Raw genomic sequence first — 22443 nt, 5'->3', positions numbered from 1 at the left:
GACTAGAAACGCTTTATGACAACACCCCATGACACCGACATCTACGCGTGCTTGCAGTCAAGCCAGTTGTACCAAAGAACCGTGAAATACAAAATGATAGGAAATATAAACATCGATTTAGTATTTCAAGTTTATAACATTTTATTTACAAAAATAGTCTGGGAGGAAGAGGCTTTACAGTCCCATACTCTGTCCTGGGCGGGGGCGGGGATAGCTATTGTCACGTTCTAGGGTTTTCCCTATCTATTATTCTTAAGAGCTGCAGCTGAACTCCAGAACCCAACTGTGGACTAGAAGCTCGGGTGGAGAGGAGGGAAGGGGCGGGCCAAAGGGCAGGCCGAGAGGGCAGAGCTGTGTGGGGGGCGGGGCGAGGGCGGAATGGGGCGGGGCAATGGGTGGGGCGGGGAGCAAGGGCGGGTGGGGCGGGGAGCAAGGGAGGGTGGGGCGGGGAGCAAGGGCGGGTGGGGGGGTGCGGGTGGCATGGAGAGGTGAGGGGCGGGGTGAGGGCATAGAGGGGCGGGGCGGGAAGGGAAGATGGCCAAGGTGAGAGGCAGTGCGGGGTTGGAAATGGGGCGAGGCAAGGGGGCGGGGTGAGGGCCGGGCGGGGAAATGGGCGGAGTGATGGGCAGGGCGAGGGACAGGGTGGGGCGAGGGTTAGGAATGGGGCGGGGCGAGGTGAGGGGCGGGGCGAGGGCGGGGCGGGCGCGCAGATGGCTTGGCGAGCTGTCCGGCGGGCGGCGCCGCATGCACTGGGACACCACGCCCGCGCTCTACGTACAGGGCCCGTCGACTCCGGGTCTGAAGGACACTTGCGCTCCGACGACACCACTGCGGGGCGGCGCCCAAGCCCCACTAAGACATGACCCCGAAGACGGGGTTGTGGCGGCAGATGCTCGGGCCGCACTCCTCGTAGTCCTTCTTGCTGTGGCAGACCTGCAAGAACTCCGGCTGCAGGAGCAGCGCGCGGAGAGGGAAGAGCATCAGACAGACGACCGAGCAGAGACAGCCCCTCGCCCGAACCGCCACCCTCTCCCCCACCGCGGCCGCGGGCTTTGTGAGCCTGAACTGCCAGACAGGAGTTTTATTTCGTTTTTTAAAAAACTTGCCCGCGTGCTCAGGCGCTCAGTCTGAGCTTCTGTTTAGGAAGAACTATGTGCTTGCTCGCCCAAAATTAGCAATTTGTTAGCTAGTCACAAGTTTGAGGAGAAAAAGCAGTAATTACTCAGAAAAATTTCTGGAATTAATGATCACGGCGACATTGTAGGTTATTTTCGGATTCACATATCTACAATATCTGTAACCCCTAATTTGCAAGGATATTTATGAATTAGAGGTACTAATTTGCACCACTAATGGTCATTAAAGTATTTTTTCTATCTCAGAATTAAATGTGGGGCTGTTTAGAGCCACACACAATTACAGCACACACCATTTCATCTCCGGTAAGAGAGTATTAATTCAAACTCAACGGAAAACAGAGATGAAAAGACAGCACAATCCAGGAAAGGACTCACAGTTGAGGCCAGCATGGAGCCTCCGAACCACACGGCGTAGCGCTGCATGTGGTGCGTTATCACCTGGACCTCCACAGGCTTGGGCTGCAAGGGAAATGATGCGAGCTGACTGTCTGTGCAGAGGGCACCCTGAAGCCTTCCCACCTGGGACCCTCCTCCCACCCCGCAGGCCCCACCTTCAGGCTCAATGCCCTCACCCTGACAGGAAGGTGCTCAGCCCCCCCACTGCCAAGCCCACCAACCCCCAGCCGAGCCCAGGTGGCGCAGACAAGAAAGAACACAAGGCAAGGGCAGGTCACCTCCATTTAAAGGCATTTTTAAGACGCAAACACTCCATGCAACTAGCCCAGCTTGGGTTTTTTTTTTTTTTAATTTTTTTTTTTTTTTCCAGTGGGTTTTGTCATACATTGATATGAATCAGCCATGGATTTACATGTATTCCCAATCCCGATCCCCCCTCCCACCTCCCTCCCAGCTTGTTTTTTTAAACTAAACAAATTAGATTTTTTCACATCTACAGATAATTCTAAGTAACACTTAAGAAAGATAGTGCTAAGTGATGTCCAACTCTTAGGACCCCGTGGACCGTAGCTCACCAAGCTCCTCTGTCCATGGGATTCCCCAGGCAAGAATACTGGAGTGGGTTGCCATTTCCTTCTCCAGGGGATCTTCCCAACCCAGGGATGGAACCCAGGTCTCCAACACTGCACACAGATTCTTTACCAACTGAGATACACAAGAAGCCTAAGTGAAAGTGAAAGGCACTTAGTCGTGTCTGACTCTTTCGACCCTATGGACTGTAGAGTCCATGGAATTCTCCAGGCCAGTATACTGGAGTGGGTAGCCTTTCCCTTCTCCAGGGGATCTTCCCAACCCAGGGATCGAATCCAGGTCTCCCACATTGCAGGTGGATTCTTTACCAGCTGAACCACAAGGGAAGCCCAAGAATACTGGAGTGGGTAGCCTATCCCTTCTCCAGCAGATCTTCCCGATCCAGGAATCAAACTGGGGTCTCTGCATTGCAGGTGGACTCCTTACCAACTGAGCTATCAGGGAAGCCATGGGGAAGTAACACTTAAGTGTCCCAAAAATACTCTAAGAAATGACACCACCTGGGGGTGATCCCAGGAGGTGAGGACATGTGGGTTTGCTCCCATGGGCCCCACACCAACCCAACCCTGTAAATCCACCAGCTGGTTAAAGGTTAGGATCTTAAGGAAAATAGTGGACTGCCCTGCTCTTACCAGTGATGAGAGCTTAATCACAACATTCCAAAAGACATTAGAGTTCCTCACTGAAAAGTCATCCACCTCCTTGGGGTACTGGTCATTACAGGACACGCCTGATCTCTGACAACAGGGAAGAAACTGCTGGCAGGCGTAGGGGGTTGGGGGGTCGGGCTGGGGAGAGTTGCGTTGCTGCATCAGGAGGTCCACACCTGTCCTAACTGCACACCTGGAGGGAGTCCGGACAACAGACCTCTGACTGTAACTTCACAGTGCGGCTAAGAAAGTGGCTCCAACTTGTGTTTACCCCTTACGGCCCAGACCAGTGGGATGTCCAGCCCCACCCGGCCACCCGGAGGCCTCACCTTTATCCTGCCGCCGCTGAGCTCCTCGCTGAGCTTCAGCCTGGCATCCACCACCCTCTTTAAGTCTCTCTGCAGGCGACGTCCGAAATCCCTGAACATCGTGGAGCCTCCCGAAAGAACGACATTCTAAAAGACACAAAACAGAGGTTTCCTCATGTGAAATCACCTGCCCGCAACACACTCCCCACCCACCCTTCAGTCATCTGAGTGACACACTTCAACCTATATAAGAAGCTAATCACTGAGGCAAAGTTAGCGCTATCAAGGAAGAAGTATAAATTGGGGCTTCCCTGGCGGTCCAGTGGTTAAGAATCCACCTTGCAATGGAAGGGACACAGGTTCAATCCCTGGTGGGGGAAGGAAGAGCCTGCGTGCCTTGGGGCAACTAAGTCCATGCCACAACTACCGAGTCAGTGGGCCAGGGCCAAAGACCTCACAGGCTTGCAACGAACACCCCGTGTTTTGCAACTAAGACCCGTCGCAGCCAAATAAATACATAAATTTTTTTTTTAAAGCATAAACTGAGTTTTTCTCCTGCGTCACAAATTCTCTCTTGGTGCTTTTCCTCCACCAAAACCAAGTAAAATCATGCTGCCTGTTCCACTTCTCAAGGGGGCATTGTCTACCCACACCCCTCCCCACAGGCCTCTGGCTTCTCTTGACAAACCGCAAATCTGCATCGTTCTGACAACATCCTGCCCCGACATCAGTGTCACCCGTGACCACTGCCACACCCGGTCATCTGTGGCAAAATCGCTCAAAAACAACAGGAGGGGGCTTGGCTCCTGTCAAGAGTCAGGGGGCCACCCACCAACACTGCACCCAGGGGTCACCTCTCATCACTGCCGCCCCTCTCAACACGGCCGGGAGCTGAGAGCGCCAGGACCAAGTCCAGGACAGGTCGGACGGCAACCTTAACAGAGTAAAACAAGGGTCTTCTGAACTCCATCTAATTTTTTTTAATTGGAAGATAATTGCTTTGCAGTGTTGTGCTGGTTGCCACTGTACAATACAAGTGAATCAGCCGTAAGTATATACACACCCCCTCCCTCCTGAGCTTCCCTCCCCATCCCACCCCACCAGGGCGTCACAGAGCACCACGACCTCCGTCTTCTCGAAGAGACTCCTGCTAACACCTTCACGCAAACTGCCTACCTGTGAGCTACGAAGACCACAGTTCAAAAGCATTCTTGGTTATTTGGGGCATTGGCTTGTAGAATAAGCCTCACAGTACAATTCTTAACCTCATAAATTTACACTAATATAACTTTAACCTATTACTGTGACTGCAATTCTGTCACCTGTTCCATTAATACTTTCTAGCATTTTTAACTCCAGTCCAGGATACAGTCATGGGCCAGTTACAGCAATTACCAGTCATATCTCTGTAATGGATTTTTTAATTTACAAATTAATTCATGAGAGTATGAAAAATGAATGTTCATTATGATATTTCAGAAGCATTGCAAGCATCTTCAGTCGCTTGCAAAGGCATAACATGTAAGATTCATTCATTCATTTACATAAAACAGTGCTGTGTATACATGGTTAAATGATTTTGGACAAAGTTGCCAAGATGCTTCAATAGGAAAAGAATAGTCTTTTTCAATAAATGATGGTGAATAATTAATATCCATGGAGGGGAAATGAACATTTACTAACTACCTTACTTCACACACACAAATGAATTCAATATGGATCATATATTTAAGGGCTAAAACATACAGAATCTCTAGAAGAAAATATTTCCTTAAAGTCTTCATAACTATAACATAGGCAGAGGAGAGGGCATGCTCTGCTGGCCATGTTCTCAGCATACCTTCTTCAGTGGTAACTGGCTGGCTTTCTGGAAATAAGACTGGTTCGCTAACTAGTGTTTTACGAGCATCAGAATGTTACATGAACCTATTATTTTCAACCCAAGTGGCTCTTCAGAGTTATCCTGAGAGTTTAAATTTAGCTAACAGGCAGTGTTGGCTTTGGTCTATTATCACCTATGCTCGTCCCACTTTCAGAGTGGTGGAAAAAAAACAAAAATAGAGAAATAAGTGAAATTACCAATACATGGATTCTCTCCATCTCATTTCAAGGGAAGCAACAGTGCTTATCTTAATGATTTTGCACCTTAGAAATAGGAACATTTAGCCTCACAGGATTCTTAATTTCCACACAGAAAAGTAAGCAGATATTCTTCTAAGGGAAGTCTTTCAATACGATATCACAAATAGTAAAACTTTAATACTGTAATTTAAGCCCCTCACTTACAGGAAGGAAACAGCCTCCTAAGGCAGACACCACAAGACATGTGTACAGAGAGCTCTGAGCAGAAAGCCCAGCTCAGAGAAAGCATTTCTAATGCCCTCCTTAACTAATACCATCTTTGAAGTCATGAAAGAACACTGTAACCCCCCACCTTACTCCACTGTTTGTATAGCACAAGCCAACACGAACTCTTAAAATAAGATTTTTTAACTCAGCGTTTAACAGCTGAGCAAATATGTACTAAGGCTCCCTTTGGAAATCCTCATTTCACTAAGGTTCTCATCTTACGCTCTAATCCATACACATGCCCTTCCCATCTCACCCCAGCCCACGTTCCCACCTCCCCCGTGGTCTCGCCGGGTTCTTTCAGGCACTGCTCTCCTGACAGGACGTCACTGTGTCTCAAAGGTCCGGGCCACCCTCCCTCCGATCAAGGGGCCCCTCTTTCCCTGAGTGTGAGCAGCCAGGGGTCAGGGGCTCACGAGGTGCTCTGCACGCTCATCCGTTCACGTGGCCCCACACGGCCTGGGAGCCGGCTATTGCAGGCCCAGAACCTGACCTATTGCAAGGCGGGAGACGCAGACTGTACACCCAAACGAACGAGGGACAGCAGGGTCACAATGGCAGGTGGCACACGCCAGGGAGGAAGCCCTGAAGTGGAAAGGGGGAACAGAGCATGAGGGAGGCTAAGATGGACGCTGCCCGGCAAGCCTCACTGGAAGACAACGTCCCAGCAAGGACGTGAAGGCATAGAGGAAGCAGGTCAGGGATGCGCCTGGAATAGCTCCCTGGCAGGGGCGGCAGGTGCAAGGGCCCTGGGGCAGAAATGTGCTCGGTGTGTCTGTGAAGCGGCCAGGAGGGAAACGAGGGAGGCTGGGGTGCAGAGAGGTGGACATGACCTCTGTGACTGTCCTGCTGGACCCTGACATGACTTCCCAGCAGGCTCCCCAGTCCTGTCTTATCTCCCCCAGGCAACTCCCAGCACAGCACCTTGGTGACCACGATAAAGCTTGTCACCCAGTCACTACTCCTGCCCTCAACCCCCTGGACAGCTTCTTGGCCCTCTCGGGCCGGGAGCTGAAGCCCTGCCATTAGCCCCCATGGCCCCGGGCCGCTGCACAGGCTGCTCGCTGCACAACTCCAGGCCGAGCGCTCAGGTCAGGCAGCGGCTGGTACCTTCCTCCAGGTGCCAATCTTGCCCCTGACTCCTCTAGTACCACCCGGGGGATGCGGGAGGCATGGCCTTTCCGTTTCTGAAAGGTTTCGGGGTGGCAGGGAAATCAATGGAATTCACTGCACACTGAATAAGTGAATGGGATCGCTAGACCCTGCCACACTCACTCAGACACCACGCTCACCCTGCCCGCGTCTGCACACAGGTCTTCTTGGCCTCAGCCACCCTGTCCTCCACCCGTGGAGGTGGCTCACCCATCCACCTCTGCCCTGGACCTTCCGGGAATCAACTTCAGCTGAGGGGGACCCTCTCCCCTGTACTGCCATCATGCAGAGTCTTTATGAAGATCTCATAAGAAGTAAAAACTCAAAATGCACTCATGTGCTGAAAGTCTTAGCAAGTCTGATTAATGATTTACTAAATTACAGAATTCCTCCCTTTTCCTCAACTGAGTCAATTCAAATAATAAAAAATGCATATTTCAACAACTACTTTATCAGAATATAATGTTTTTAAAATGTAGCATTTTCTGAATTAAACCAAAACACAGCAGTGGCCACAGGACTGGAAAAGGTCAGTTTTCATTCTAATCCCAAAGAAAGGTAATGCCAAAGAATGTTCAAACTACCCCACAATTGCACTCATTTCACAGGTGAGCAAAGTAATGCACAAAATTTTCCAAGCCAGGCTTCAAGAGTACATGAACCGTGAACTTCCAGATGTTCAAGCTGGACTTAGAAAAAGCAGAAGAACCAGAGATCAAATTGCCAACATCTGTTGGATCACTGAAAAAGCAAGAAAATTCCAGACAAACATCCACTTCTGCTTCACTGACTACGCGAAAGCCTTTGACTGTGTGGATCACAACAAACTGTGGAAAATTCTGAAAGAGATGGGAATACCAGACCACCTGACCTGCCTCTTGAGAAATCTGTATGCAGGTCAAGAAGCAACAGTTAGAACCAGACATGAAACAATGGACTGGTTCCATATTGGGAAAGGAGTATGTCAAGGCTGTATTTTGTCACAGTGCTTATTTAACTTACATGCAGAATACATCATACGAAATGCCGGGCTGGACAAAGAACAAGCTGGATCAAGACTGCTGGGGGGAAATATCAACAACCTCAGATAAGCAGATGACACCACCCTTATGGCAGAAAGGAAAGAGGAACTAAAGAGTCTATTGATGAAAGTGAAAGAGAAGAGTGAGAAAGCTGGCGTAAAACTCAACATTCAAAAAACAAAGATCATGGCATCCGGTCCTATCATTTCATGGCAAATAGATGGGTAAACATTGGAAACACTGAGAGACTTCATATTCTTGGGCTCCAAAACCACTGCAGATGTTGACTGCAGCCATGAAATTAAAAGATGCTTGCTCCTTGGAAGAAAAGCTATGACGAACCTAGACATCATATTTAAAAGCCGAGACATCACTTTGACAACAAAGATCCATCTAATTAAAGCTTTGGTTTTTAAAGTAGTCATGTACAGATGTGAGAGTTGGACCATAAAGAAAGCTGGGTGCCGAAAAATTAATGCTTTTGAACTGTGGTGTTGGAGAAGACTCTCGAGAGTCCCTTGGACTGCAAGGAGATCCAACCAGTCCATCCTGAAGGAAATCAGTCCTGAACATTCACTGCAAGGACTGATGCTGAAGCTGAAGCTCCAATACTCTGGCTACCTGATACGAAGAACTGACTCACCGGAAAAAGACCCTGATGCTGGGAAGGACTGAAGGCAGGAGGAGACGGGGACGACAGAGGATGAGGTGATTGGATGGCATCACCGCCTTGGCCGACATGAGTTTTAGCAAGCTCTAGGAGATGGTGATGGTCACGGAAGTCTGGCGTGCTGCAGTCCATGGGGTCGCAAACAGTCAGACACGTCTGAGTGACTGACCTGAACTGAAGAAGTAAAAACTCAAAATGCACTAACCTGCTGGAAGTCTTAGCAAGACTGATTACTGATTTACTGAATTAAAGAATTCCTGACTTCCCTTAACTGAGTCAAATAACAAAAATGCATATTTCAACACTTTATTGGGATAAAATTTTTTAAAACACCACAGCATTTTCTCTGAACTAAACCAGAACATTACGGTGTCATTTCAAATTCCTGGCCTCACTATGAACAGTCCTAACGGTGACCACATGCTTATTTAGCAGGTGCCGGATGATGGTCGCTGTCCCATGTAAGCCTCTCACGGCATTATGAAGCAGGCGTTGCCACACCATTTCACAGATAAAAGAGCAGGGCCGGCAGTTAAATCACAGCCCAGAGCCACACAGCCAGTAAGCTGCAGGCCTGACTGCACAGCCCGAACTCATGGCCATGGGGTTTAGAGCCCATGATAAAATGGCGGTAGTTAACATTCACACAGTACCGCCTACACCCAGCCCCGAGCTCTACCCTGCGCATGCGTTCTCTAAGCGAATCCTCGCGAGAGTTCAGAGGGACCGTTACGCTGATCATACACGCCATGCTCCAGGGCAGACTGCGGCTACGAGAGCGCGAAGAAACCCTGCGGTCTGGCTCCGGAGCCTACACACTCTCACATGTTACGATACAAAAACTGACACTCCTCGACAAACTTTCAACAAAAGCCGACATTAATGTGATTCATTCTAAAGAAAATTTAAAAGACCAGGTGATCCTTTATCACACGTAACGAGAGCGGTGGGTAAGTTTCCACAGTGCGAGTTTCTAGCAGTCTGCCCGCCTCAGGAAAGATGTTCCTCCAACACCCAGTTACCCCCTCCCACCAGCTCCCGTGGGATCCTGGCTGGAGATCCTGACGAGCTCAGAGCTCGCTGACCCACGCGAGCATCTCACGAAGTCAGAAGGCGTCCGCTTCACCCGGTCTGCAAATCCTCAGACCGGAACCCGCCCATCAAGAAGCATCACTAGTCAACACACCAAGTGTATCCTGGGAGAGAAGGAAAGCTTGACCTGAGCTAGAAAAATATCAGAAACTTAAAACGCAGGAAAAGGAGCTGGATACTGAAGCAGATATAGGGGTGGAGCATAAGATACCATTAAAAAAAAAAATGATGCTTCTGAAAAACGTTAATTCCCTAAGAAAATGTTCAACGCAATGCTAGGTTAATATACAAGATACGAAATATAAATACAGCATGATATATTTACCTACCTACCTATATTCAAGAAAAGGAGAAAGACAAAGTGATAATTGATAAGCAGTGATTACTGTTTTATTAAAGATTTTGCTACTTCTCAAATTTTCTAATCTGGAAATAGTTATCTCTGCTCATCTGCAGAGTCTAGGTTTTCCTAAGACTGTATTTTCAAGGTGCTGTCCGGCGACTTGCTGAAAGGCCACAGACCCCAATCTGCAGAGCACACCTTTCACTCATCTGCTTGTTGAGACCCCTCTAGTGGACTGGACTTTTCAACAGGTCCTTACTTTGATGCATAAATCTCTATTCCATGATGTGAAATAAAAAGTCTCAGTCGTAATTACCTCTATAGAAGGAAAGGCCCTGTCTTTATGCCATTAAAAAAACATCCTGGCCAACATCATCATATACACTACCCAAAGCCTGTTAGTCACCTTTTTAAGTAGAAAGACAAAGTCTATCTACAAAGTCCACTGATTACCTTATATGGGATTAAAGATAACAAAAGTTCCACTCCTGTAACATCAAGTGTATTTTGTGCTAGGGGCTCTATACTTATTCTTCATCCAGCTTGACAGATTTGCAGCGCCCCCTGCCCACCATCCTGTGTACCTCAGCCGGCTTCCTCTCAAAACTGTAGGTGCAAAATAGCTGCATGTTCTGCTGGGATGGCAGTGTTTGGGTTCTGCTCTGCTCCCTGAAGAGATTTCAATGCCAACCGCTCCCTACAGGTTGGGATAACCTCAGAGTGACTAGCTGCTAATAGTGGTTCTCAGTTCAGCTGCACATCAAAATCATCTGGGAAGCTTAAAATCCAAATGCCCAGAAAATTATATCAGAATCTCGGGGTGAGACCCAGACATCTGTGTACTTTACTGCTCCTGGGGTGATGCCCACAGACAGCCAGGGCCAAAAACATCTTGTTTCCAGCAGCATCTGCTGCCTGGAATGACTTGGCCTTGTGGGAAAGTCACGGGCCAAGAGTCAGCTCTCACACGCTAGTCCTCTCCAGACCCAACTTCCATCACACTTAGAGACTGAACAGAAGGGGAGGCATGTGAATACCCTTCTTTTTAAAAATTAATCTTTAAATTTTTCTTCTTTGCACAGGCTTTCTCTAGTTGCAGCCAGCAGGGGCTAGTCTTCATTGCAGTGTGTGGGCATCTCACCACGATGGCTTCCCTTGCTGTGGAGCAAGGGCTCAGTAGTTGCAGCTCACAGGCTCAGTAGTTGTGGGGCATGGGCCTAGTTGCTCCGTGGCATGTGGAATCTTGGACCAGGGATGGAACCTACGTCCCTTGCATTGGCAGGCAGATTCTTATCCACTGGACCACCAGGAAAAGTCCCATGAATAACCTTCTTATCTACAGGCCAGAATGAAATAAAAATTAGATTACGACTCCTTTTGTCTAAAACAATTGTTTGGCTTTTGCAAAGATTCTCAGTTTTCAAAGCTACATTGTATTCTCCACCAACTTTTTCTTGACTACTAGCTTGAGGAAGGTGTCAACTCAAGGCCCGAGGAGGTCGCAGGTGTTTTCAGTAGGGCCTACAATAAGCCTTCTGCTCACTTCACCATACAACACTTCCCCTACAGTTTCCACAACTGGGCCTGGGAAACACAAGAAATCCTGGCCCTACTGATCCAGGCGGTGCCTTGGGAGCAGGTGAGGCAAAGGGGAGACACCTTCCTCTGAAGCCAAGGGCAGGCCTCAGGGCCCCAGGGAGCTGCCTCAGAGCCTTCCCTGCAGGTTCCCCTATAGCCCTCTCTACCACCAGAGCTGCCCGTCTGAGCCTGTGGGGACTGGAGGGACTGTGCATGAAGGTAGAAGTCAGGAGCCCAGCCTACTGCAGGGCCTCGTGCCTGAGTGGGTAACCCAACAGGGCTCAGCAGACAGCAATCGTGAGCTTGTGTGGGTGCAAACCTGCTTCCTACTTCCTGGGTGGTTTACTGAGCACTTTGGAAGCCCCATGGCAGTGCCTGGGACACTGACAAGAGTGAGCCCAGCAGGCAGGAAGAAGCATCGGCAACAGAGAAGAGAATGACAGTAAGACTGGAGAGGAAAGACGATCCCAAAGACATGCCCGTTCAGCTCTCCGGAGCAAGATGCCCACGTGTTCTGCAGAAGCACTTGTATGTACCACGTCTAACCAGAAGAGGGCTTTAGAGTTACTTGTAAAATCCCACCGACCGTATATCCATGCATTTCATGAACACAGATGTCACAGTGGAAGGTTCTGTCCATAGCAAGCTCACGTCCACGCTCATGAGGAGGAGCTCATGACAGGAAGTAGGACCACAAGTACAGAGTGAATCTGAAGAAAAAGGCTGCCCGCCCAAGAGCCTGTAACCCGGGGTGACAGCCTCCAGAGACAACAGGCAGAGCAGTGGCCAGTGGGGGCCACGGGTCTCAGGGATAGAGAAGCCTGAAAACCACACTAACTCAAAAGATACAAGCACCTCTATGTTCACAACATTATTTATAATTGCCAAGATGTGGAAGCAATCTTAAGTGCCCATCAACAGATGAATGGATAAAGAAGATGTGGTACATATATACAATGAAATGTTACTCAGACATAAAATGAATGAAATAATGCCATTTGCAGCAACATGGATGGACCTGGAGGGCATTAGGCTGGAGGGATAAGGAAGAAAAAAATACTGTATGATATTACATATATGGAATATAAAAAAGAAATGAATGAACATACAAAAAAGAAATAAGACACAGCTATAAAGAACAATCTGCTTCCCTGGTGGCTCAGCTGGTAAAGAATCCTCTTGCAATGCGGGAGACCTGGGTTCAGTCTCTGGGTTGGGAAGATCCCCTGTGTTGAGGTCCTTTAATGGACTGGAACCTGGTGGTACGGAGTCGACAATAAGAAAGTAAAAGACAGAAAGAGGCTGATATTCCCTGGTTTACGCAGAGGACCAATAAAGCCCTTGACACAGGACTTGCATCGCTCACGAGGGCACCAGGCACCACCTCGAAGGGGTAAAGGCACAAAGTGCCTTCTCGAGAGGGTCTTAGAAGCCCGGGCAGGAAAGTGAGCACAACGGGTCTCCATGCTCCAGAGAATCAGCCAGAGAGAGATAGAGAGGAGAGAAAGAGAAACAAAAAAGACACGGGGACCTAAGCTCTGATGGAGCACAGGTGCTTCAATGATTTTTCTACCAGTATATATAGGCTGTGGTACAAGAAATTTCTTTCAGCAATGATAGAGATCAGAAAACCAAACGTACAGCAACCGTTACCAAGGGAACAAGGGGTAATAATAGTCACAAGGTCAGGAGACAATCCATATCTCCAGAAAGGGGAGCAAGACTAAGCAGTTTTGTTGTAAAGAGAATGTTTACCAAAGGAGACCCAAGCCTGCCTCACACAATGGCCTCAGTCCCTGGGAGCAGCGTGCTGCTCCGCTTGAAGAGGGACAAAGGACTCATGAGAGAGAGCACGTAGGAATCCTCCTGTCAAACACCCCCTGACACCCCTGGAGAAGAGAACAGCTACGCACTCCAGTATTCTGGCCTGGAAAAGTCCATGGAATGAATAGTGCATGGGGTCTCAAAGAGTCGGACACAACTAAGCAACTTTCACTTTTCATGGAGAACAATCAGTGGTTACCAGTAGGATCAGGGGGAAGAGGCCAGATACGAGTAGGGGATTAAGAGATACAAGCTATTCTGCATAAAATAAATAAACTACAAAGATATACTGTACAACTCGGGGAATATAGCCAGTATTTTATAATAACTACAAGTCCAAGACCAATTGCTCCATTTCACCTAGGTCCATCTAGTTCTAGGGCTGAGGGTCGTCCTCTATGAAGGAGCTCAGGCTACCAGGCCATCTCTACTTCCTATACTACTACTGAAAGTGAACTCAGCTGTCTAATAGAAAAATCTCACCCCATCATGAACCTTCATAACCACTGGCACAAGTTTCGTTTCCATTTCAATGAAATGGAGACTAAAGAGAGCACAACTGCTCCATGTTTTCACGGACAAGACACAGCTAATGTCGGGTGAGATTTAAGAAGTAAAGAGAATAAAGCGTGAATTTTACTAAACTTTAATATTCTCCTCTGTCTCTAGTTTCCCTTTCTTGCACATTTGATTGGAGGAGAGATGTTTAATTAAGCACATGTAACAATAAAAATCAAATCCCACTGGCCTCCAAAGTCAAATTCCCTGAGGGGTCTCAGTCCCTTTGCCGAATCCCCAGGTTGGGAAATCTGTTGTGGGTCCTAGAACTTTCTTAACAGTGCAAGAATTTTTTTAGTATAATTGTTCTGCCTCCTGAGAAATCTGTATGCAGGTCAGGAAGCAACAGTTAAAACTAGACATGGAACAGTGGACTGGTTCCAAGTTGGGAAAGGAGTATGTCAAGGCTGTATATTGTTACCTTGCTTATTTAACTTCTGTGCAGAGTACATCATGTGAAATGCTGGGCTTGATGAAGCACAAGCTGGAATCAAGATTGCTGGGAGAAATATCAGTAGCCTCAGATATGCAGATGACATCACCCTTAGGCAGAAAGCGAAGAGGAACTAAAGAGCCTCTTGATGAAAGTGAAAGAGGAGAGTGAAAAAGCTGGCTTAAAACTCAACATTCTAAAAAAGAAGACCATGGCATCTGGTCCCATCAATTCATGGCAAATAGATGGTATAACAGTGGAAACAAAGACTTTATTTTCTTGGTCTCCAAGATCACTGCAGATGGTGACTGCAGTGATGAAACTGAAAGACGCTTGCTCTTTTGAAGAAAAGCTATGACCAACGTAGATGGCATATTAAAAAGCAGAGACCTTTGCCGACAAAGGTCCGTCTAGTCAAAGCTATCATTTTTCCAGTAGTCATGCATGGATGTGAGAGTTGGACCATAGAGAAAGCTAAGCACTGAAGTATTGATGCTTTTGAACTATGGTGTATCACTTATGACAACAGAGAATGAGATGGTTGGACTTAACGGAAATGAGTTTGAGCAAGCTCCGGGAGTGGGTGATGGACAGGGAAGCCTGGCGTGCTGCAGTCCATGGGGTCGCAAATAGTCGGACATGACTGAGCGAGTGAACTGAACTGAACTATAAAAACCAAATTATAATTTGTTTTCACCCATAAAAAGTTGTCTACATAGGAAAATGTTCCTATAATAAAAAAAATAAATGTTAACTATAAAATTTCAAATAATTTTAAAACACAAAAAGTAGGAAGTAAAATTTATCCATCTCCAAACCCCAAAGGTATTTTATTTTCTTTGAGTTTGGCATACATCATTCAAAACCTTTTCAAATATATATGTATGTATGTATATAACATACACAAACTACATTTTAAATAAAATCAAATAATAGTATATATAAGTTTTACGATTTGCCTTTTCACTTAACATGTACTATAACATCTCTTCATTTGAATTTACATTGATTCACCTCATTCTTTTTGAAGACTGCACAGGATTCTACTGTGTATGCCCTCACTGCTGGGCCTGACGGTCCCCTCTAAGCTCAGCCCCCCGAGCTGAGGAGGTAAGACTCGGCAGAGGGCAGCCACGGGTGAGGGAGGGCCAGCTGACCGCCACTTCCTGCTCTCAACAACCAGCTGTCAGCAGCATCTTTTATGCTGTAATTACACAGACTAGCCTTTTCTCATCTCAGGTTTCAAAACTCCCTGGTCACACAGAATTTTGGAAACATTATTACATGGGTATTTTCCACCTGATGCTTCATTCAGGATCTGACTTCCTTCTGGCAACAGTGCATGTGGTGCAAACCTAAACATGCGTGAAGCAAGACCAGCGAATTCATGGAGAGCAGGGGGGGAAGGGCTGCCTTTATCTTTCGGTCACTATGCAGGGTTAAAACTGTCCAATTTAAAATATAGCTGGCCAGATAAGAATAAAGATACAAGAAGACTTAAAGACTTCCGGTTAACTGAGCCCTATTTCCAAACATTTACATCATAGCCACTCCAAGAAGAACATTTCACCAGTATGCTGGCCTTTAACAGATCCTACAAGACCGGGGTGAGACAGGAACGTCTGTACACTGATGGTAAGAACCTATTCTTCTAAGAATGCTGGGCCTTAGACTGTGGGATGAAACCCAGGCAGCTCATACCTTATACAGCGGACGGCGAACGTCGATGGGGCAGTTCTGTATGACTTCATCAACCACCTCCGAGATGGACTCCATGAAATCCGGGTTGGCAAACTGCATTTTGTACAAATATAAAAGAAACATTACATACTTCTCTCAATCATTTTTTTTTAAGTGACTTTAATAAATACGGAATGTACTGTAACTTTTAAAGCCTTCAGGCTGGAATGACCACGTCAAATGTTAGTATGTCAAGCGAACCCAAGTGAGTGTGCATGGGGTGATGGTGACACGTCCCGGCGACATGTGTGGGCTCAGTGAGGGGAAAACATCACACGGGAGCCAATAGCGCCCAACCCTGCGTCAGGACACACCAGGAATCCTGCTGTCTGAGGCTATAAATCATGTGTGTGTGATGTTATGGAAACACTGTGAGTACAGAACAAGTGTATCACTTATGAGTATTAATGTCATGTAAAAATTAGCTAGGATGCAAGAGAAAACACAGCCAATGAATGACCACACTGTAAACCTGAGCCAGAAACCTGGCGGGGGTGCAAGGGGGGACGGTTCAGGGGGGCGGCTTTTAAATGAAACAATACGGTGACGGTCACGCCACTGAGTAAACAGTCTTCAGTTCAGTACTGTAAGTCAAATAAGGTAAAGTGCAAAAGAATTTGATTTTAAAAATTTGAACCATGCTTTAAAAATCAAGGACACCTTTTAACGGACTCAAGAAGGTAACATCCGGGTGCTCGCCGGGTGCTGTCCACTGGTCATGGCTGGCTTTATGTCTGTGTTAAATCTATAATATCAGAGGGCACGAATGAGTGTTAGACTGTGGCGAGGCGACACTGTGAGCCATCTCCCTGCACAAAAGGTCACGCATACCTGGAAACAGGCAGCAGCGTGTAACCTACCTAGCAAAAGCAAACTGAATTAGAAAAATAAACCAAAATACAAATACAACCTATTTTATTTAAACCTTAAAATGTTGTCTCTTCATTACTTTATCTGTAAGAGTAATAACTCTCTGTGACCATAGTTAACACGGTGAGGCCTGTACTTCCTAAAGCCCGAATAACTGACGGAAAGGTGCTGCTCAGACAGGAGCTCTAACTTGCAGCAGGAAACAGGGCAGGACCCACCGTCCAGGGCTCAGAACTGGAGTTGGGACGGGCCGTCACAAAGAATGGGAAGGTCACGTGCCCTCCTGCGCCCAACTGATGGTCTGCCAGGATTAATTACTTCTCCAGTCACTACGAGAGCAACTCCATTTCCATTATCCTCTACTGCTCTCAAAGCGGCTTCCTAATCACTCATTAGCTGTTTTTTTTAACAGAAAGCCGGGTCTAAAGAGGGCAACAGTCAAGCAGGTGATCACACAGGGCGCTGTAACATCTGCAGGGCCTACGGCGGGCGCCCAGCGGGCCTCACGGGAAGGCGGCCCGAGGACTGCTGCCCACGTACACCAGGGGGCAGCATCGCTCCACCACACACGGCGGACGTCACTCTCACAAAGCCCGCAGCTTTACCTCCGGGTGAAAGAAAATCTCAGGGCCCAGGAACCTTTCGTAGCCGACATCTATGACGAACTTCTTCTGGTTGATGGCGTTGATCCCCGTGTACTGTTTGATCCACTTCCGAGGATCCACGTCGTACTTGGCGAACTCCTTGACTATGTCAGGGCAGATGTAGCAGTATTTCTCCTGCAGATACACACACACAGAAGTCACCAGAGCCTGCCTCTGACCAAGACCCAGTAACCTCCAGCCCTGGACACCCCAAAACCAGTCCTGCCCGCTCATCACAACTCCAGTGCGGACACGGTCAAGCCTCACAGGCTTCTCATGACTTCGCTCTGGACTGTGAGTGAACCTGCTTGCTTTGCAGCTCGGCTATTAATCTCAGCCTTCCCCTGCCATATTCTGCTGCTCATCAGCTGAAGTACTGTCTGACGGCATGCACTAAGCATCCTGTCTCCACCTCCGGTCTCCTCATTCCTCGTGGCCCCACGCGGCGCCTGCCCGGGCACTCGCGGCTGTCCACCGGGACCAGCAAACCCGCGCTGCAGCCCCACGCAGAACGCAGCCGACTCCACCCCATGCCGGACACGGCTGCCCACGGGTCGTGAACCTGCTGTGCAGTCTGACACGGCACGGCCACCAGCTCCACGACACGGACACGCAGGACTCACGACAAAACACACACACCCCCTGCCCGCTGGAGCGCACACCCCAGCGGAGAGTCAGGAGCGTAAGCAATGGCCGTGACGAATAAGCAGATGACAGGGCACGGTGTAAGGTGCCAGGCACCACGGACAGAAGAGGCCAACAGGCAGGACGGAGCGGCCGTGCACTGCGGCCTGAGAACCCGCTCCTGGTTTTCACCCCAGCACCAGCACCAGCCTGAGATGTGGCATCTCGTGATGCCCCCCTGGGGATCTCTAGTCCATCACCTGTCCTGAGAGCTGACCTCAGCAGAGCAGCAGGTGGCTCTTGGGTACCAGATCCTGAAATGAGCTTCCTGTGGGCAACGTGGGCTGCCAGGACCGTGAATGCCGGGCCCACTAGTCAGGCCTGCAGAGACCACCCCTGTGGGGTGCAGGGGCTCCACCACCTTTCCAGGACGCCCCCGCCCTGGTCTCAGGGGAGTGAGGGGAGGACTAACCGCAGGCCGGGCAGCTGGCTGGAGGGACAGGGGTCTCTCTCCCCACCACCTCAGAGCTGAGCCACACACTGAGCGGCCTGAACGCACCAGATCCAGGTTCGGAGTCAGCACCGGGCCCCAGAGAGCCCGCGACAAAGGAAAGGCTGCCACGGGGACCTGGAAAGCAGCCCCTCAGTCACCGCTCAGGGCTCCGCTCCCCCACGTCCACCCCGAGGGCCAGTCAGAAGGGGCGGGGAGGGGACCAAAAGAAAGGCAAGGAAGGGAGGGCAAATGGGGGAGGTTTTAGTCTAAAAGGACACTCCCGTGACATTCCCAGGGGGAGAGGGCAGATCTGGGGTTGGGCCGGGGCTGCAAGCTTGGCTCTGAGGCACCCCCTCCCTGGAAGCTCCCATCCTGGACACCCAGGGCAGCGGGGGCCCCTCCTCGCAGGAGCCCCAGCCCCAGAACACCTGTGCTCACCGAGGGCGGGGAATCGAGGGAGTGCCCCATGGTCCCTTTCCTTCAAGCCCCTCACTGGGTGTTTAATGGGGGGCAGGCGGGGGAGGCTAAAGCCCCTGAGGTTCAGGCACTGTGTGCTCTATGAGAAGGGGGGACGCCCAAGGCCCCCTGTCACCCCCACACTTAAATGCTTCTCCTTAAACAAACGAAACCCCTGCTCTTCATCTATATAATAATCACCCTTGTGTTATGAAGACTCTCTTGCATTTTGGCTAAAGTGAAAAACAGTGATGTGTCCTGATCTTCAGTAATCTGTCCTGATTTTCAACCTGAAAAGAAAGCTCCTTTAAAAAGGGTCTGTCAGCTGCTACATACAGAGAAACACAAAGACCAGACTGATGGGCCGGGTCAAGCGGGCACTTTTAGAAAGGACTGGTAAGACGTTTTTCTTCTCATCTTACTGATTTGATCTTAAAACCCTCTAACCTTTCCAGCACGGTCATTACAGTCTAGAAATGACAGGGGGCGGGGCGGGGGGTCTGATCAATGACCCCATCCTGGAACAGCATTACTCTGCGCTGGAATTCACAGGGCTCAGAACCACACTCTGCAGGTGCTGGAAATGCGTCTGAACACTGGCTGACTTCACCAGACTCCTGACATCACTGCTGCTGCTGCTCCCGAAGCTAGAGATGAACTTGGAGGGAGGGGAGGCAGACACGCCCAGCTAACTGAAGTTCTAACTTAATTAGGCTCCTTGAAATGATGCTGGACTGGGGCCGGTGCTCAACCCCGGCCACCAAGCTGCTCTCATTAACAGCGGGAACCCCCGCAAGCATAAACGGATGGAGACCCACGTTCTCAGGGAGGCAGCAGGAAGGACAATGAAGCCAAGCTGGGGGCAGAGGTGGTGGCAGCAAGGGAAGCCTCCAAACACCATTTCTCTCGCCCCCAGACCGACCTGCCCCCGACTGTCTCTACCTTGATGGCTTTGGCGGTCTCCAGCGACTGCTCTGGGGGGATCCCCGCCTCCCGCTCCCGCAGCAGCTGCTGGATGAAATAGGTGATGTCCCGCCCTGCGATGGGGATGTGCTTGATGCAGCTCCCAATCACGTAGCCTTCTGCCTGGGGAAGGAGAGGAGGGGAGGCCTGTAAGTGAGCCCAGGAGGCGCGGGCTCCTGGCGCTGAGTCAGCCCTGCCCCAGCCCCGCCCCTCCGGACACCATGGCGTTTCCTGCGGCCGCACTCTACTGCGGAGGGCTCGCTCAGGCCTGGAAGCAAGCGCGGTTCCCTTAGCAGAACCTGACGTTTTCATCAAGAATGTGAAGAGAAAACCCTGTAAAACAGTCATTTCCAGAAAGTACGGCTGCCTGTCAGAACAACGGATGAATCCTCCTTTTGTTCCTCTAACGAAAAGGAAAAGGTTTTATTCATAACTGTTACAGCAACTAGAAATGGACCTGTAGAGAAAAGTCAGCAAGCTGGTTAGCGGGCAGGACGCAGGTTCCAACAACCTGGACTCAGTCCGGTTCCACTGGTGTGGGCTGAGGGACCGTGGATGCTGGCAACACGTTTCAGCCGCGGCGCCTGCATCCGTTCTGTGGGGCAGATGGGGCTGATGCTGGTGGTACAGCCTTCATGGGCGAGTCCAGCACCCAGCCCTGTCCTGGGCAGGTAGTAAGCTCCCAGTAAGCGGTCCCCTCCGCTGTGCAGTGAGCGGCACTGCTCGGGGATGCCTGGTCAGCCTCCTGAGCGCTCTGCCGCGGGGACCATGCTGGAAGGGGCTGGGCCGTCCTCCACCGGTGCCAGCAGGGAGCTGCAGCCCGGCGCCCCCACCCACTGCCCTGCGGGCACAGCCGCCACACAAGCCAGGCTGGGCACCTCCAGCTCGCTCCAGGAGCTGACGGTCAGCAAGAAGCCCGACCCCAGCTTCCTCGAGTGAAGAAGGGACCCTCACAGTCTCCCATGAAGCCCTGTCTCCTGGGCCACATGCCCCTGAGACAGAGCGGACAGAGGTGGCTCCATGTTACGGCGTGTCAGTCCTAACAACTGTAAGCACAGACCCCATCACCAGTTAAGTTGCAGGAACAAGTCCCTGCATTATGCTTTTGGTTATATATCTTTCTAAGCTCATACATACACCAACCCCAATAATTCCTCTTGGGGTTCCTTCTGATGTAACTCCGTCTAGCAGAGAAGCTGTGGCCTTTCCAAAAAGTCCAAGCCATTTATTAAATATTTTAAGATCGAGACAAAAAATATAAACCAATTATTAAAAAAATAAAAGATCAACATAAACACTCATAAGAATATGAGCTCTCTCTGACACAAACCACTCACAATTTTTATATTCTGTGCCTTGCGTTAGTCACCCAGTCTTTGTAACCAGCCAGGCTCCTCTGTCCACAGAATTCTCCAGGCAAGAATACTGGAGTGGGTTGCTATTCCCTTCTCCAGGGGATCTTCCTGACATAGGGATCAAACCCAGGTCTCCCGCACTGCAGTGGATTCTTTACCATCTATGCTTTATATATAACACCTTCTAAACTGAATTCAACCAGTGTTCAATCAGCTTCATCACAGCATTAAATATATTAAAACACCCCACAAACCAACAACAGGAAAATAAATGAGTGATGCTATACCCAGAGGATGGACTATTATGTAGTGACTATTTTTTTCACAGAATATTTAACCATATACTAGGGATAAACCAATACGCAAAATATAAATTTAGGATTACACTGTACAATCAGAATACAATTTCAGACACAGAATACTCTAATTCCGCTTAAAATATGTACACATGTATTTAAGAGCTTAGAAAAGATATATAACCAAAAGCATAATGCAGTCCTCTGGGTGGGTATTACAGGTCTTTTTATTTTCTTCTCTATTTTGTCCTGATTTTGTTCAACAAATGTCATTTTTATAATCAGGAAAATAATGGAACTAAGAAACAGATAAAAAGCTGAACAGCAGCTTTCCCTGTGGGCCTGAACACCACGTAGAATTTTTCTTTTCTTCTCCTCAACCAGATGCAAGAGGGAGGCAAAGAGCAGGGCACCGCCCAGACCCAGGTCTGCCCTGTCTCTGAGGGCATGACCTCAGCGTGGAGGCCAGCCCTCAGCAGTAACTCGAGGGCCTCCAATGCTGGGCACGGCCCCCAAGAGCGGGGAGGGCTCAGGGCCCAGTGGAGGGCGCTCCGCCGGCACAGAGAAGGCTCTGCCCCGTCTCTCACCCCCCGGGGCGGGCGGCACGCTGGCAGGGGGGCAGGCGGGAGGAATGTGGCTTTATCCTCCTGACTGTGGACACAGGAACTTTCCCCTGCAGTGAACACTGGCCTTCCAGGAATTAAAGCCTCAGCATGTCAGTACATCACTCCTCGACTGCCTGAAATAAAGTGGTGACTATTTTTTCAATTAAATGAATTGCTTTAAGAAACAACCACCACCACCCAGTTTGCATTACACAGACACACACCCCCATATATGCAGAAAACACACTTGCAGTAACCATTGATAACTAGTAACAGGGTTGAATCTGAGTCT

At 49.2% G+C, this 22443-nt stretch overlaps 1 protein-coding gene across 3 annotated transcripts in view; it reads right to left on the bottom strand.

Moving 5' to 3' along the window:
* Positions 1-454: 454 nt before the first annotated feature.
* ACTR3B (actin related protein 3B) overlaps positions 455-22443 on the bottom strand; it is a 69414-nt gene continuing 47425 nt past the window's right edge. For 2 of the 3 annotated variants that reach the window (XM_043872324.1, XM_043872325.1), the window contains exons 4-9: positions 19875-20018; positions 17321-17494; positions 15807-15899; positions 3106-3231; positions 1515-1598; positions 459-948 (exon numbers count right to left, since the gene is read on the bottom strand). In XM_043872324.1, the coding sequence (XP_043728259.1) occupies positions 853-948; positions 1515-1598; positions 3106-3231; positions 15807-15899; positions 17321-17494; positions 19875-20018 (717 nt within the window). In that variant the 3' untranslated portion in view covers positions 459-852. Of the gene's footprint in view, positions 949-1514; positions 1599-3105; positions 3232-15806; positions 15900-17320; positions 17495-19874; positions 20019-22443 lie in introns of all 3 variants that reach the window. The other variant, XM_043872323.1, reaches the window with a different exon arrangement.

The sequence above is a fragment of the Cervus elaphus genome, chromosome 18 (genome assembly GCF_910594005.1).
Source record: "Cervus elaphus chromosome 18, mCerEla1.1, whole genome shotgun sequence".
Lineage (NCBI taxonomy): Eukaryota > Metazoa > Chordata > Mammalia > Artiodactyla > Cervidae > Cervus > Cervus elaphus.
The sequence above is the reverse complement of the archived record's forward strand: the minus strand, read 5'-3'. Positions and strand labels throughout refer to the sequence as shown.